The following is a 14,409-nucleotide window of genomic DNA, read 5'->3' on the forward strand; positions in this document are numbered from 1 at the left end:
ATGACCCCCACAGAGCTGGGAAAGAATTCTATCCTTCAGGAAGGTACATTGTGAACCTTCAGAAGAAAGGGGGAAAAATGATCTTTACAATTGAGCAGGCACTGCCGTCTTTGAGGAGCTCTGGGTGATTGCATAATGCAGGCACACGTTGCATTAGGGAGGGACAGAGGAGGCCCAAAAAAGCACATGGAGAGAATTTTATTTTTAATTTCTCTTGTCCTGCCTCAAAATATACATTTTATTTCATCACACCACGATCTCACTAACACGGGTTTATTGTGATTGTTACTCGTTTCTTCTTGGGGTTTTATTGTTTGTTTGTTTAGCCATACGGCTTATCACAGGACACTAAGTACAGTTCTCTGGGCTATACAGTAGGACTTCGTTGTTTACCCATTCTAGATAAAATAGTTTGCATTTGCTAATCCCAAACTCCCAATCCTTCCCTCCCCCAACCCCCTCTCCCTTGGCAACCACAAGTCTGTTCCCGATATCTGTGAGTCTGTTTCTACTTCATAGATAAGTTCATTTGTGTCATATTTTAGATTCCACATATAACTGATGTCATATGGTATTTATCTTTCTCTTTCTGACTTACTTCACTTAGGATGATGATCTCTAGGTCCATCCATGTTGCTGCAAATGGCATTATTTCATTCTTTTTTATGGCTGAGTAGTATTCCATTGTATATACGTACCACATCTTTATCCTTCATCTGTCCATCTGTGGACGGACATTTAGGTTGGTTCCGTGTCTTGGCTATTGTAAATAGTGCTGCAATGAACATTGGGGTGTATGTATCTTTTGGAACTATAGTTTTCTCTGGATATATGCCCAGGAGTGGGATTGCAGGATCATATGGCCACTCTATTTTTAGTTTTTGAGGAAACTTCATAATGTTTTCCATATTGGCTGCACCAATTTACATTCTGCAGCATGGCCAAAAAAAAAAGTACTGCTATGGGCAGCAGGGTGTGGTTTCTAAGATATGCTTCAAATTGCCTGGAGGAGCAAGTGGGTGGGAGTAGAGATGAAACCAGATTGGTCAGGAGTTAACTGCTGGAGCTCCTTACACTATTGCACTCTGGAATATGTTGGAAAACCTCAATAGTACTAATTTTGTTGACAGTGTATGTAACAAAAAGAAATTTGGCCCATGTAATAGTCAATCCATCTCTCAGAATTCAGGATCTCCCCACCCAGATTGCTTATGGCCCTTTCCCCCTTGCCTGCTCTGTTTCCCAGAGCTCTGATCACCTACACTACACACTACACAATTTCCACGTCACGTCCACTGCTCATCATGACCCATGTGAATTACAGTCTGATTTAATGTTTATTCCATAATAAAACTCTGAATCTTTTCTACAATTGTGAAGAGGATGTTGGGGGTTGGCAGATTTTATTTTTAATGATTTCCCCAACAGTATATAACTTGCTTATTCTGTCTCCTGTTTACCACGTCTCTCCCCCTTGAAGGTAAGTTCCATGGGGGCAAAAAACCATGTCTGGTTTTACTTGCTGATACTGAAAAATTATATGTGTAGCACACATTTTATTTTTATTGGGTAGAGTTGGTATACAGATTAAAAGCAAGGATTCTAGATGCAGCCTGGTTAGGTTCAAATCCCAGCTCTGTCACCTACTAGCTGTGTGAGCTTGGGCAGGTCACTTGGCCTCAGTTTTCTCACCTGGGAAGTGGGGACATAGCCATACCTATCTCAGGGGGTTGCTACCCTGACTGGTAGTAAGAGGCTCCATGAAGTTTGGCTGGGGTTATTACTGGTTACAGCACTCATTTAGGGAGTCAGATCGAAATGCATTTAGCTCCTGCTGGAGCCTGCTTTCTCCTGTGCAATGATCTCTGAGTTAGTGATGCTGGATCCTTAAATGTGATAGGAATTTTTACAGGAACTAAGGAATATTGTTGCAGCAAAAATAGAAATGAAGTTTTCCCTCCCCTGAGAACAAGGAAAATAAAGGGAACGGTGAACAGGCTAGAGAAGAAACATAACCTGGCCTGAAAGAGTTAGTCATGTTGCAGTGTAAATAGAAGTGAGAGTTTTCTTTCTTCTTCTCCCGAGACCAGGGAAAACAAAGGGAACAGCGAACAGGCTAGAGAAGAAACAAAACCTGGCCGGGAAGAGTTCATCACTCCTTGTTTTACTTCAACTGTCACTAATTTGTAGTAACTAGATTTGTACCTTACAAAGCGAACCTCACACCCTGACACTATGTAATTTACATTCGGCACCTATCACCCCTAACGCTGTGTGAGTTACATCCCGCGCCCCTCACTCCCTAACCTTATTATGTCGCGGCACTTATATTCTATACGCCCCTTGTAACAAATCACCTCTTAGAGTTTTTGCATTTCAGAGACAAGGTCAGCAGCCGATAAACGGGAGGCAAACGGACGCAATTACCAGGCTGCCGGACCCCAAATATCGCGCGGCCTGACGCCAGCTCTGACTGTTTTGAAATAATGCAAAGGAAAGGAGGAACGCAAGACCTTCACTACTTTGATCCTTATCACATACCCCGGACTTCGAGCCCCACATATAAAATCTTCTCCGATTCCCAAGGATTCCCACAGTTCTTGAGGCGCTAGCCTGCTGTGTCTTCCCTTCTGCCCGGCCGAAAAATAAAGCTATCCCTCTCTTCCTAAAATCCCTGTCTCCGTATTTCTGTTCGGCCTCGGTACCCAGGTAAGCCGATATTTCGGCAACAATATGAGGCCTCCCGTCCGGAGGCCTGACTGGATAGCAGCAGTTGTTCAGCACCAAGGACTTTACAGCCTGGTTAGGGACACTCCAAGGGCCCACTGGGGCGGACGAAGAGCGAGAGACTCTGCATCCTGGCGTTCCTACTCCCTCCCTCTTCTGCGGATTCGGTGTGGTAGTTTCCTCGGGATTTGAATACAGCCCAAAGGAGAGGGTGTCTGGAGATTACTGGAGGCGGGGACGGGAGGTCCTGGCCTGTAAATTGGCGCGAAGCAGAGGGAGGAGGGTGCAGGTCAGTGAGAAGGGAGTGGCTCTCAGAGACTGGCAGTTAGAGGGAGGATGGGGCCGCAGGGTGGTGCCGGCTGTTAAGAAGGGAGGGGCGGGTGAATTAAAAGGGGGGAGGAAGAGATAAGGGCACGTGAAGCAAGGTGATGGCCCACCCAGGAGGAGCGCTCGCTGAGATGCAGGGTGGGACTCAGGGCTCCGCGCGGCCCCAGAGCCGGTTGGCTGTCCAGGGCTGTGTTTGGGGCGCATGGTGGAGAGGGGAGGGGATGGGAGCCCGGCAAGGATAGGTTGGGAATCTGGGGACTTGAGGACAAGACTGGGGGTGGTGAAGATGGGGAGGCGGCTGACGGGGTTTGGGGGCTGACAGTCTTGGGGTGTGGCTGGCAGGGGCGGGGCTGACGGAGGCTGCAGGTCTCTGACATCTTGGCCCTGGTTGTCCCGCAGTCGCAGCGGCGCCTGGCGAGAAAACCTCCTCCAGGGGCCAGCCTGTCGGGATCCCCTTGCTAGAGCAGGAACCCGAGGAGCCGCTGGGTCTGGGCCAGCTGCCCACGGAGCTGCTCGAGATGGTGCTGAGCCACGTGCCCCCTCACGTGCTGCTCGGGCGCAGCCGCCGGGTGTGCCGGCGCTGGCGCGACCTGGTCGACTGCCAGGCCCTGTGGCTGAGCATCCTGGCCCGGAAACACGCCGCCCTGTGGCCCATCGTCAGCACCTGCCTGCCGGCCGCCGACGACCCCAGGCCCTGCGTCCTGGGCCGCTTCTGCGAGCGCAGACCCGTAGGACGCAACCTCCTCCGGAACCCCAGGGGCCTAGGTGGGGAGCCCAGGAAAGGGGTCCTCCTGGGAGCCGGTGCGAGGGTGCGGAGGCCTGCGACCGACCTCTAGGGTTTGGATGGTGGGGCGGCGATGGACCACAGGGGAAACCCCTGGGCACAAAACTTTTTTACTTAATAGATGGCTCCCAGAAACAGCCTATGCTGAGCGGTGGGGACGACTGGACAAAGGAGGGAAAATGTAAGGGCATGCCTGCCCCTCCTTGTGATGTCCACTTCCTACCTGCCTACTACCTACCTGGTTACAGGTAAATGTCCCTCCCCATTCCCCAAGGGCCAGGGCTGTGGGGGTGAGTACTTGGCCTGCTCTCTTGACCTTTCTCTTTCTTAGGTGGTTTCAAAAGAAGGAAGTGTTGGACCTGGAGGAAGAGGGTTTCTGGCCAGAACTCCTGGACAGTGGAAAGATTGAGATCTGTGTCTCTGCCTGGTGAGTGTGATGATCAAAACTGCCCTTCTGCTGAGCGCTGACTGACGGCAAGCATGAAGCCAGTGCTCTGAAGTTTGAGCTGTTTCAGCACCCTTCGTGATCCTTGATCCTGTGGGAAAGTGTATTTTAAGACCTCAAATTGCGAAGTTCAGAAAGGGAGGTGACTTCCCCTGGGGGCACAGCCAGGGCTTGGCAGGACCTGGCAGGAGGCTCGTACTTGTCTGACTCTTGTGCACTGTATGATGGTCTTGAAACTGAGGTCCATGAAGACTTTCCAAGGGATGCATGACCCAGATAATTTTAAGGGAGGCAAATTACAAATTCTCTACACTTTTATGTTCCCTGTTTTCAAATTCATCAGCTGCAGATCACATCTATGGTGGGAGCATCATTGGTTATGCCTTCCCAATTCCTATCTCTCATCCCTCCAGTTTTACAGAAAAAAAAAAAAAAGCCCCTCACTAAGATGTATGGTCCACAGATGTAAAGACCTCTGGGGAGACAGGCAAAGTGACCATTTTGAAATTTCAGCCTTACCACATTCAGTTTCAATCAAGACATCTTAAACTCCCCCCGCCCACCCCACCCCGAAAACCCACCTCATTAGGAGATATATTTACAGTAAGCTTCTGTTTTTCACTTAATCATTTGTAAGTTATTGAAGCACATTTGTGTTGCTTAGAGCAACGGTGTAGCTTTTCATTGTAATAATCCGTGATTCCCAATTTTGCCATACATCACCCAGGAACACTGAAAACTCTTGATGCCTGGGTCACACATCATATTCATTAAATTGGAGTGTCTGGGGTGAGGGAGTCAGGCATCAATATCTTTGAGAAATTTAGAGCCAACTGCAAGGTTAGAGGGCACAATTCCAAAACCACCCTCAGACTCAGTAATTGACTAGAAAGACATAGAACTGAATGAAAACTCTTATCACAGGGAACAAGATACAGACTAAAATTAGCCGTGGGAAGATCACAGGGCAGCATCCAGGGGAAATATCCAACACCAGACTTCCATTGCCCTCTCTCTCCCTGTGGAGTCAGGACACCTGACTCTGCTGGCCTCCGATGGTGACAGTACGCATGGAATATTGCCAACCAGGGAAGCTCGCCTGAGTTTATAGGGGCTTTATCATGTGTATCATCTCGGCCTCCAGGTCAACCGGTACTGCGTGATTCATCCTAAGTCATGTTGTTGGTTTTCCTGGAGTGGCTGGCCCCCTATCTATATGGATGTGGCCAGCTCCCACCAAATCACATTGGCTGGCTGTCCACTATGACCCAAGTCTGTAGGCAAACAAGGTTATTCCTGTCAGACATAACATTCCAAGGGTCCAGAGATTACATCCCAGTAGCAGAGGGCAAAGACCACAGCTTTGGACAGGCCAAAAAATTTTTCTACACGATATCTTTTCAAGAATGAAGATGATTCCAATCTGTAGCTATAACTGGAACCACTAGTAGGTAATAATCTAAAAGAAAAGATGTTGACACCTAGAGCTTTATGGTCACAAGAAAATTTTAAATGTCTAATTATATTCTTTGTGTGTGTGTGGTTGGCACAGAACAGCATGAAAGATAAGTCCAAAGAACATAATATTATTATATAAGGACAAAATCTGGGAGAAGTAGAATGGACATCTAAGTCTAAGAAGTGGAGTGATGTGAAGTCTCTGTAAAGAAAGTTACTTCTCTGTGTATTTATATAACCAATTACTCTTGTTTTTAAATTTTTAATTTCTAATATCAAAAATGCACATATCTTGGGTGTGAAATTCAAAGAATTATGACCAACTGAACACTTTCACTTACACCAAGAACAGGATGTTGCCAGCAATCCCCACCCTCAGCGTGCCTCATGCCCCATTCCCCATCACTTCCAACACAAGGGTACCGCCATCCAGAATTCTGTTACCATAGATAGATTCCCCTGGATCCTTTTAAACGACTGATAAGAAAACTGTATCTTAAAACATCACCATTGTACCCATTGGAAATGACATCTTTTGCTACCAGTGAAATATAGAATGAGAAATAATATGGGAGGAGGTACCTTGAAGAGCACAGCTCTAGGTCATTCCTCCTGAATGTGCCTGCAGACCAGCTGGGAGCACATTTAGGACAGATGGATTCATTGGGTATGCAGAGGGGCCAAGCTCCCAAGTGACCTAATGGTGCTAGTTCTGGGGACCACAGCACCATTTTGGGTTTGTATACATGGGAAGGCCATTCAGGTCGGGGAGAATGGGCGGCAGGTCCAGCCTGTAAGGTTTCCCTTCTCCCACAGCTGGATGGAACAAAGAGGCACTAACCGTATACGTATATATCAGCTAATTGTGCAAATTCTAGACGTCAACCAGGCTGTCCTGCATCATTTCTCTTCGAATCCTTTTCCCATCCGGCAGTGGAGGAGAGTCCCCTTTGAGGTCAGTCTCTGTGGGGAAAGGGGTGTGGGGAAAGGATGGTAGGGCCTCTGCTGATCTACTGCTGCGTAACAAACTGCCCCTGAATTTAGTGGCTTAATATTGACAGCAGTCATTTTCTCATCTCTCGTGGGTTCTACGAGTAGGGCTCTGCTGGGAGTTTCTGGCTCTGGTCTCTCTTGTGACTGCATTGCGGACACTGGCTGGAGCTGAAGGGCAGGGTGGGGTGTGAGTGTGTATACAGCAGCTGGTGGCTGGCCAAGCAGCTCTTGGTTTAATCTCAGAGCTTGGCCTTGGGATCTCTCTGCTTGGTCTAGTTTGGGCTTCCTCACAGCATGGCGGCTTCAGGGCAGTCAGACTGCTTCCTGGTGGCTCAGGGTTCCACCATGAGGCTTCTGGAGAAACCAGCAGAAGCTGCCTTGCCTTTCTGACCCAGCCTCGGAAATCACTTGGCAAAAGTCACTCAGTACCACTTCCACCACACTCTGGGTTACAAGGAAACCCACCCAGATAGATTCAAGGGGACGGAAATTAGACTCCACTTCTGGGTGAGGAGTGGCATTGATTCTAGAAGTACATGTGGAACTGGAGACATTGTTGCAGCCGTCTATGGAAAATACACCTGTCAGAAGGCCCCCAACTCAGCTTTTGAGGGGAAGGCTATGTCACAACGAGGCTTACCTTTTTCTGTCTGTAGGGCAGCCATGTGTTCTCCAACCTCAAGAAGGGCGTTCGCTTTGTGTCTTTTGAAAAATGGGTGTCAAACCTGGAGTTCGGGAACGAGCAATATGGAGTCCTTTTTACCAACTCCAGTGTGATTGTGAGGGTCTGTCTGTCCTAGTCGTGGGCTGTCCTTGCAAAACTACCTGACCGTGCCTTCCAGGAGCTGAGCCCATTGGCTGGGCCATCTCAGTAATCAAGGGCTTGTAGCTCCCTGGCATCCTGGGAGCTCCTGGGTCCATTCGAAGTTCCTGCTGGGCCCTGTCTTCAGGTTTTGGAAACTACTAGAAGAAAGTTTCTGCTGCTGTCTAAGGCAGACCTTGTTCTACTGAATGGAAACCCACAGTTGAGCACAGGGAAATGCTGGATCCTGAGAGCTCCACGATCCCCCAGAGGCCCTGTGGTTCAGCCCCAGTGCCCTCTGCCCTTGTCTCCTCCTGTTTCTGCTGTAGAGGCTATATTCGTCCCTTCCAGGAGGCCCTCTTTCACCTCTGAACTAGAAGCTCATCCTTATGGCTGGGAAAATTCCAGCCCCCCTTGGGTGGTGAACTTAACCTCATGGGGTTTCAAGCAAGACTGGGACCAGTACTCACAGCAGGAAGTCAAACTAGTGCAAAAAATGTTTGGAGACAGAGGGTTCTGCCCACCCTGTGAACAATGAAGCGGTTCCCTGAGCCCAACCCTACCCTGAATTGTATGGGGTATATAATAATTTTGTTATTTTGAAATGCTTTTTAAACATGGAGAGAATAAATGAGCAATATATCTGCCGATCATAGGTAATAAATGTATCATTTTGTCAAAAGTGTCTCATGTCTTTTTAATAGAAATACAATGTTACAGCCTTGGTGAATACTTGATTCACAGTAAGCAGTTGTCCCAGGTGAGGAGGGAAAATTGTACAGAAGAAAACACCATAGAAGGTGTTCTCCATTTGAGAGCATGGAAGTGTTAGCACCCCATTTCCCAAGCCCTAAGAAAATCATGGAGTCAAAGATTATCAGTCAGGGTTAAAAGCATTAGGCAGGTGGTGGATGTGGGTACAGTGTCAGAGTGACACCACATTTGTGACATTCTAGTCATGATGAGGGTGAGAGAGGACCATGCAATGGCAGGATCCGGCTGTCCCCACCCCAGTCCAGGGGTCGTGGCTCGCCTCACTGCTGCAGGATCCCTAAGGAGTTCCAGTCTCCTGATGTAATGCAGATGAAGCCTGCTGCTGCCTTTGATGTAACTACCCTGAACTGCCCCACCCACCTGCAGTATCAGCATGGGACACACCCACTGAGGACAGTGTTTTGCCAGTATCATCAAAAGGGGAGTGTGGGGCTTCCCTGATGGCGCAGTGGTTAAGAATCCACCTGCCAATGCAGGGGACACGGGTTCGAGCCCTGGTCCAGGAAGATCCCACATGCTGTGGAACAACTAAGCCCGTGCACCACAACTACTGAGCCTGCGCTCTAGAGCCCGCGAGCCACAACTATTGAAGCCCGCGTGTCTAGAGCCTGTGCTCTGCAACAAGAGACGCCACCGCAATGGGAAGCCCGCACACTGCTATGAAGAGGAATCCCCTCTCACCACAACTAGAGAAAGCCGGCGTGCAGCAGCGAGGATCCAGCGCAGCCAAATATAAATAAATAAAATAAAAATTTTTAAAAAAAGGCTTTCAAATTGAGTGGCCTGTCCTTCAAGAGAAATCGGAAGGAGGGTGGGGTGATCCGTCTGCCTCATCACCCACAGAGGAAGAGCCGGAGCAGGGAGATGTCGGTGCCTGCAGTGAGGAAGGCACTGCCCAGGGAGGGAAGGCTGCCGCCACCCCTGAGAGCCAGGAGCCCCAGGCCAAAGGGGCCGAGGCTGGTGCTGCCTCCAAGGGAGGAGACACAGAAGAGGCAGGGCCCCAGGCGCACAGCCATCCACTCCCTCTGGCCAGAGAGTGGCCCTACACCAGCGAGTGAGCAGAGTGAGTATCTGGGTGGGGGCAGATGCGTGATTCCTAAGCTGCAAAAACTGTGCTGTCCTTGTGGTCACTGCCTGGACCTGGTGCCCTGGCTGCCTTCCTGTGCCCAGAAAGGAAGGGTCTGTTGTCCGCTAGCCACGTTCCCTCTCCTCCTCTCCCTCCTGTGGATTCTCCCATCATCCATCTGGTCTTCCTCTTAAGCCTCTTAAGTTGAAGATGGTCCCTTGCAGTTTCCCAAGTTAGGTTAGTGATGTGAAATGCTCCTGCCCCTGTCCCTACCTCCTTCCCTGTCCCCACCTGTGCAGAAGGCAGTTGCTGTTTTCTTCCCCAATTCTTTTCCAAGTAGGCTTTTTTTACTCCCCAAATCCCTGAGCCAGATGTGGTGGCGCCTACTCCCACACCCTGAGTGTCCACCTTCCCCTGTTGAGTTTGTAGTCTCTTGTGCTGTGTCTAGTGGCCCCTGGGCTGGGGAGGACACTGCCCCTGTCTAGGTTTTTGTAAATGTCTTAACTCAAGTTCAAACCTCCAGCTTGTGAATCAGCTGTGTCTCTTTTTTGACTTGGTGAGCAAGTATTAAGCTCTGGGATTTTGGGGGGGAGGTATGTAATGTGAAACAACTTCTTGTCTTTTTTTCCCCCCTCCCATTGTTGTAGACAACTTTTAATGGCCAAACCCCAGATTTGTACATTTTTTTTTCTAACTGCTAAAACCATTCTTTTCCACCCGGTTTTACTGCAACATTTGGAAAAGGAATAAATATCATCCCTTTAAAAAAAAAAAACAAACCAAAAAAACCCATGATGTTGGAGTGGGGTTGGGGAGGGAGTTGAAAGAACCCAGAAACCCATCTGAAGAAAATCAAAAGATCATATCAGGGACCATCTGAGTCACAAAATAAATAGTAACAGTATTGGATTTAACCCGGGGGACAAAATATATATCAGTAACTCCATACTGACTTAAAGAAATAATTGAATAAATAAATAACTGGAGTGGGGAGGAACAGCCCTTCCTTACAGTAAAATTTCAATTAGACAAGAAAGAGAATTAGAAAATAACAAAATCACCATTAGGCAAACCCCATGCTAATAATTCTTGCAGACGAGATCCACCAATGAATGATAAAATTAGTGGGTGAAAATTTCAGAAGAAACCTGATTTGCATAGCCTTAAGGGATCCACCCCCCCCCCCGAGATATTTATTAACTACAAAGGAAAGAATAAAAGCTTTACAGTGGAGAAACCCAGCAGACACCGCTTTAACCAAGCAATGAAGGTTAACGTCAGCAGTGAGAGCCATGTCAGTGTCATAAACCCTCTGATACCATGCACTGAGAAGGACACTACATCCCACTAGGACAGTCGTGCCAGAAAAATCCAGAATCCAATTCACTTAATTCCAATCATGAGAAAACATCAGATAAACCTCAAAGGCGTGATATCCTACAAAAAAACAACGGCTCAGGACTCTAAAATGTCAAGATGTTAACATTAGGAGAAACAGGGTGAGGGGGACAGAGGAACTTTGTAATATATCTGCAAATTTTCTGCTAAGTCTAAAATGAGTACAAAATTTAAAGTTCTAAAAAAAAAATATCAAGGGTTTTTCGGCCAGCCTGCCTGGTTTCAAATCCCAGACTGTGTGACCTGAGGTCAGACTCGTCATCTCTTTGAGCCTCAATTTACTCTTTTGTAAATGGAAGGAACAATAGTACCTACAGCTTAAGGTGCAGTAAGAAGTTAAATGAGTTTTCCACCTGATCACTTGTAAGAGTATATTTGTTTGGTCGTGTAGACCAAACAAAGGACGACTGTGAGAACAACTTTGGGAGTGTTTCCTCCTCTTCAATCTTTTGGAAGAGTTTGAGAAGGATGGATATAAGTGCTTCTTTGTATGTTTGGTAGAATTCCCCGGTGAAGGCATCCTGTCCTGGACTTTTGTTTGTAGGGAGTTTTAAAATTACACAGTCTAGGGCTTCCCTGGTGGCGCAGTGGTTGAGAGTCCGCCTGCCGATGCCCGGGACACGGGTTCGTGCCCCGGTCCGGGAGGATCTCACATGCCGCGGAGCGGTTGGGCCCGTGAGCCATGGCCGCTGAGCCTGCGCGTCCTGAGCCTGTGCTCCGCAACGGGAGGGGCCACAGCAGTGAGAGGCCCCCGTACCGCAAAAAAAAAAATTACACAGTCTATTTCACTTCTAGAGTGATAGGTTTGTTCAAATTATCTATTTCATCCTGATTCAGTTTTGGTGGGCTGTATGTTTCTAGAAACTTGTCCATTTCTTCTAGGTTGTCCAATTAAATTATGTGGGGTTTTTTTTTTTTTTTTGAGCCAATGGTCTCTACCTTCCCCTTCCTGAACATGACTGTCTCATATTCCTCCTATCAAAATTCCTCCAGTTGACCCAAAATTATCCTCCAGAGTTGAATTGTTCAAACCAGTATCTGCTCCAGGACCACACACTACATGTGGTCATGACCCTTAGGGCTGTTTCAACCTGTCACACTCGCCTTTTGATGATACTGGAAAAACACTAACCCCTCTAGCTGTGTCTCCCTGCCAGTTGGGTGGGGCAGTTCAAGGTGGGTACATCAAAGGCAGCAGCAGGCTTCATCTGCTTTACATCAGGAGACTGGAACTCCTTAGGGATCCTGCAGCAGTGAGGCTAGCCACAACCCCTGGACTGGGGTGAGGACAGTCAAATTCTGCCATTGCATGGTTCTCTCTCACCCTCATCATGACTAGAATGTCACAGTTGTGGTGTCACTGTGACACTGTACCCACATCCACCACCTAATGCTTCTAACCCTAATTGATAATCTTTGACCCATGATTTCCTTAGGGCTTGGGAAATAGGGTGCTAACACTTCCATTCTCTTGACCGGAGAACACCTTCTATTGGTGTTTTCTTCTGTACAGTTTTCCGTCCTCAACCGGGACAACTCCTTACTCTGAGCCAAGTACTCACCAAGGCTGTAACATTGTATTTCCATTAAAAAGAGCGGAGCCACTTTTGGCAAAATAATACGTTTATTACCTATGATCAGCAGATGTATTGCTCAACATTCTCTCTGTGTTTGAAAAGAATTTAACAATAACAAAATAATTTTATACGCCATACAATTCAAAGCAGCGTTGGGCTCAGGGGACCGCTTCATCGTTCACAGGGTGGGCAGAACCTTCTGTCTCCAAACATTTTTTTGACCTAGTTGACTTTCTGCTATGAGTCTTGGTCCCAATCTTAAAACCCCAAGAGGGCTGGAATTCTCTCAGCCATAGGGATAAGGTTCTAGTTCATAGGTGAAGAGAGGGCTTCCTGGAAGGGACCAATAAAGCCTCTGCAGCCGATCCAGGAGGAGACAAGGGCAGAGGGCACTGGGGCTGAACAAGACGGGCCTGACATCGGGGAAGGGTGAGGAGCCCTCTCCCCATCCAGGATTTCCCTGTGTTCACCCCTGCGTCTCCACTCAGTAGAACAGGGGCTGCCTTGGAGAAGCAGAAGCTGATAAATCTGATGCAGGAACTTTCTTGTAGTAGCTTCCAGAACCTAAAGACAGGGACCAGTAGGACTTCGACTGGACCCGGGAGATCCCAGGGTGCCAGGGAGCTACAAGCCCTTGATTACTGACATGGTCCTGCCAATGGTCCCAGCTCCTGGAAGGCACTGTCAGGTTGTTTGCAAGGACAGTCCTTGACTAGGACAGACAAACCCGAACAATTACACTGGAGTGGGACAGAGAGAATCCATATTGCTCATTCCTGAACTCCAGGTCCCAGATGTACTGTTCAAAAGACACAAAGCGGGGCTTCCCTGGTGGCGCAGTGGTTGAGAGTCCACCTGCCGATGCAGGGGACGCGGGTTCGTGCCCCAGTCCGGGAAGATCCCACAGGCCGTGGAGCGGCTGGGCCTGTGAGCCATGGCCACTGAGCCTGCGCTCTACAGCCCACAGGCCACAACTACTGAAGCCCGCGTGCCACAACTACTGAAGCCCACGTGCCACAACTACTGAAGCCCGCGTGCCACAAATACTGAAGCCTGCGCGCCTATAGCCCATGCTCCACAACAAGAGAAGCCACTGCAATGAGAAGCCCACGCACTGCAACGAAGTGTAGCCCCCGCTCACCGCAACTAGAGAAAGCCCGCGTGCAGCAACGAAGACTCAACGCAGCCAAAAATAAAATAAATTAAAATAAATAAATTTATAACTCTATACCAACTCTATCCAAGAAAAATAAAAGGGAAGCTACACATATAATTTTCAGTATCAGCAAATAAAACCAGAAATGGATTCTTGCCCACGTGGGACTTAACCTTCTAAGGGAGAGAGACACGGTGAACAGGAGGCATAGTAAGCAAATTAGATACTGTTGGGGAAATCATTAAAAATAAAGTCTCCTGCCAACCCCCCAAAATTCTCTTCATAAATGTAGAAAAGATGCAGTTTTATTTTTTAATTTAATTTTTATTTTATTTTAGAGTATAGTTGATTTACAATGTTGTGTTAGTTTCAGGTGTACAGCAAAGTGATTCGGTTGTACATATACATATATCCATTCTTTTTTAAAATAAATTTATTTATTTTTATTTATTTATTTTTGGCTGCATTGGGCCTTCGTTGCTGTGCTCAGGCTTTCTCTAGTTGCAGTGAGTGGAGGCTACTCTTTGTTGTGGTGCGCGGGCTCAGTAGTTGTGGCTCACAGGCTCCAGAGCACAGGCTCAGTAGTTGTGGCTCACAGGCTTAGTTGCTCCGTGACATGTGGGATCTTCCCAGACCAGGGCTCGAACCTGTGTTCTCTGCATTGGCAGGCAGATTCTTAACTACTGTGCCACCAGGGAAGTCCCTTCATTCTTTTTCAGATTCTTTTCCCACATAGGTTATTACAGATTATTGATAGAGTTCCCTGTACTATACAGTAGGTCCCTATTGATTATCTATTTTATATATAGTAGAGTGTATATGTTAATCCCAAACTCCTAATTTATCCTTCCCCCCCACCTTTCCCCCTTGGTAGCCATAAGTTTGTTTCCAAAGTCTGTGAG

General features: G+C 47.8%; 1 protein-coding gene across 1 annotated transcript; it reads left to right on the forward strand.

Moving 5' to 3' along the window:
* Nucleotides 1-8,178, forward strand: LOC115862563 (F-box only protein 27-like). The gene is made up of 6 exons (XM_060289502.1): nt 1-43; nt 3,454-3,819; nt 3,960-4,086; nt 4,170-4,265; nt 6,558-6,696; nt 7,391-8,178. The coding sequence occupies exons 1-6, from the start codon at nt 1-3 to the stop codon at nt 7,532-7,534; spliced, it is 915 nt and encodes a 304-aa protein (XP_060145485.1). The 3' UTR covers nt 7,535-8,178.
* The last annotated feature ends 6,231 nt before the right edge of the window (nt 8,179-14,409 follow it).

The sequence above is a fragment of the Globicephala melas genome, chromosome 19 (genome assembly GCF_963455315.2).
Source record: "Globicephala melas chromosome 19, mGloMel1.2, whole genome shotgun sequence".
Classification (NCBI taxonomy): domain Eukaryota; kingdom Metazoa; phylum Chordata; class Mammalia; order Artiodactyla; family Delphinidae; genus Globicephala; species Globicephala melas.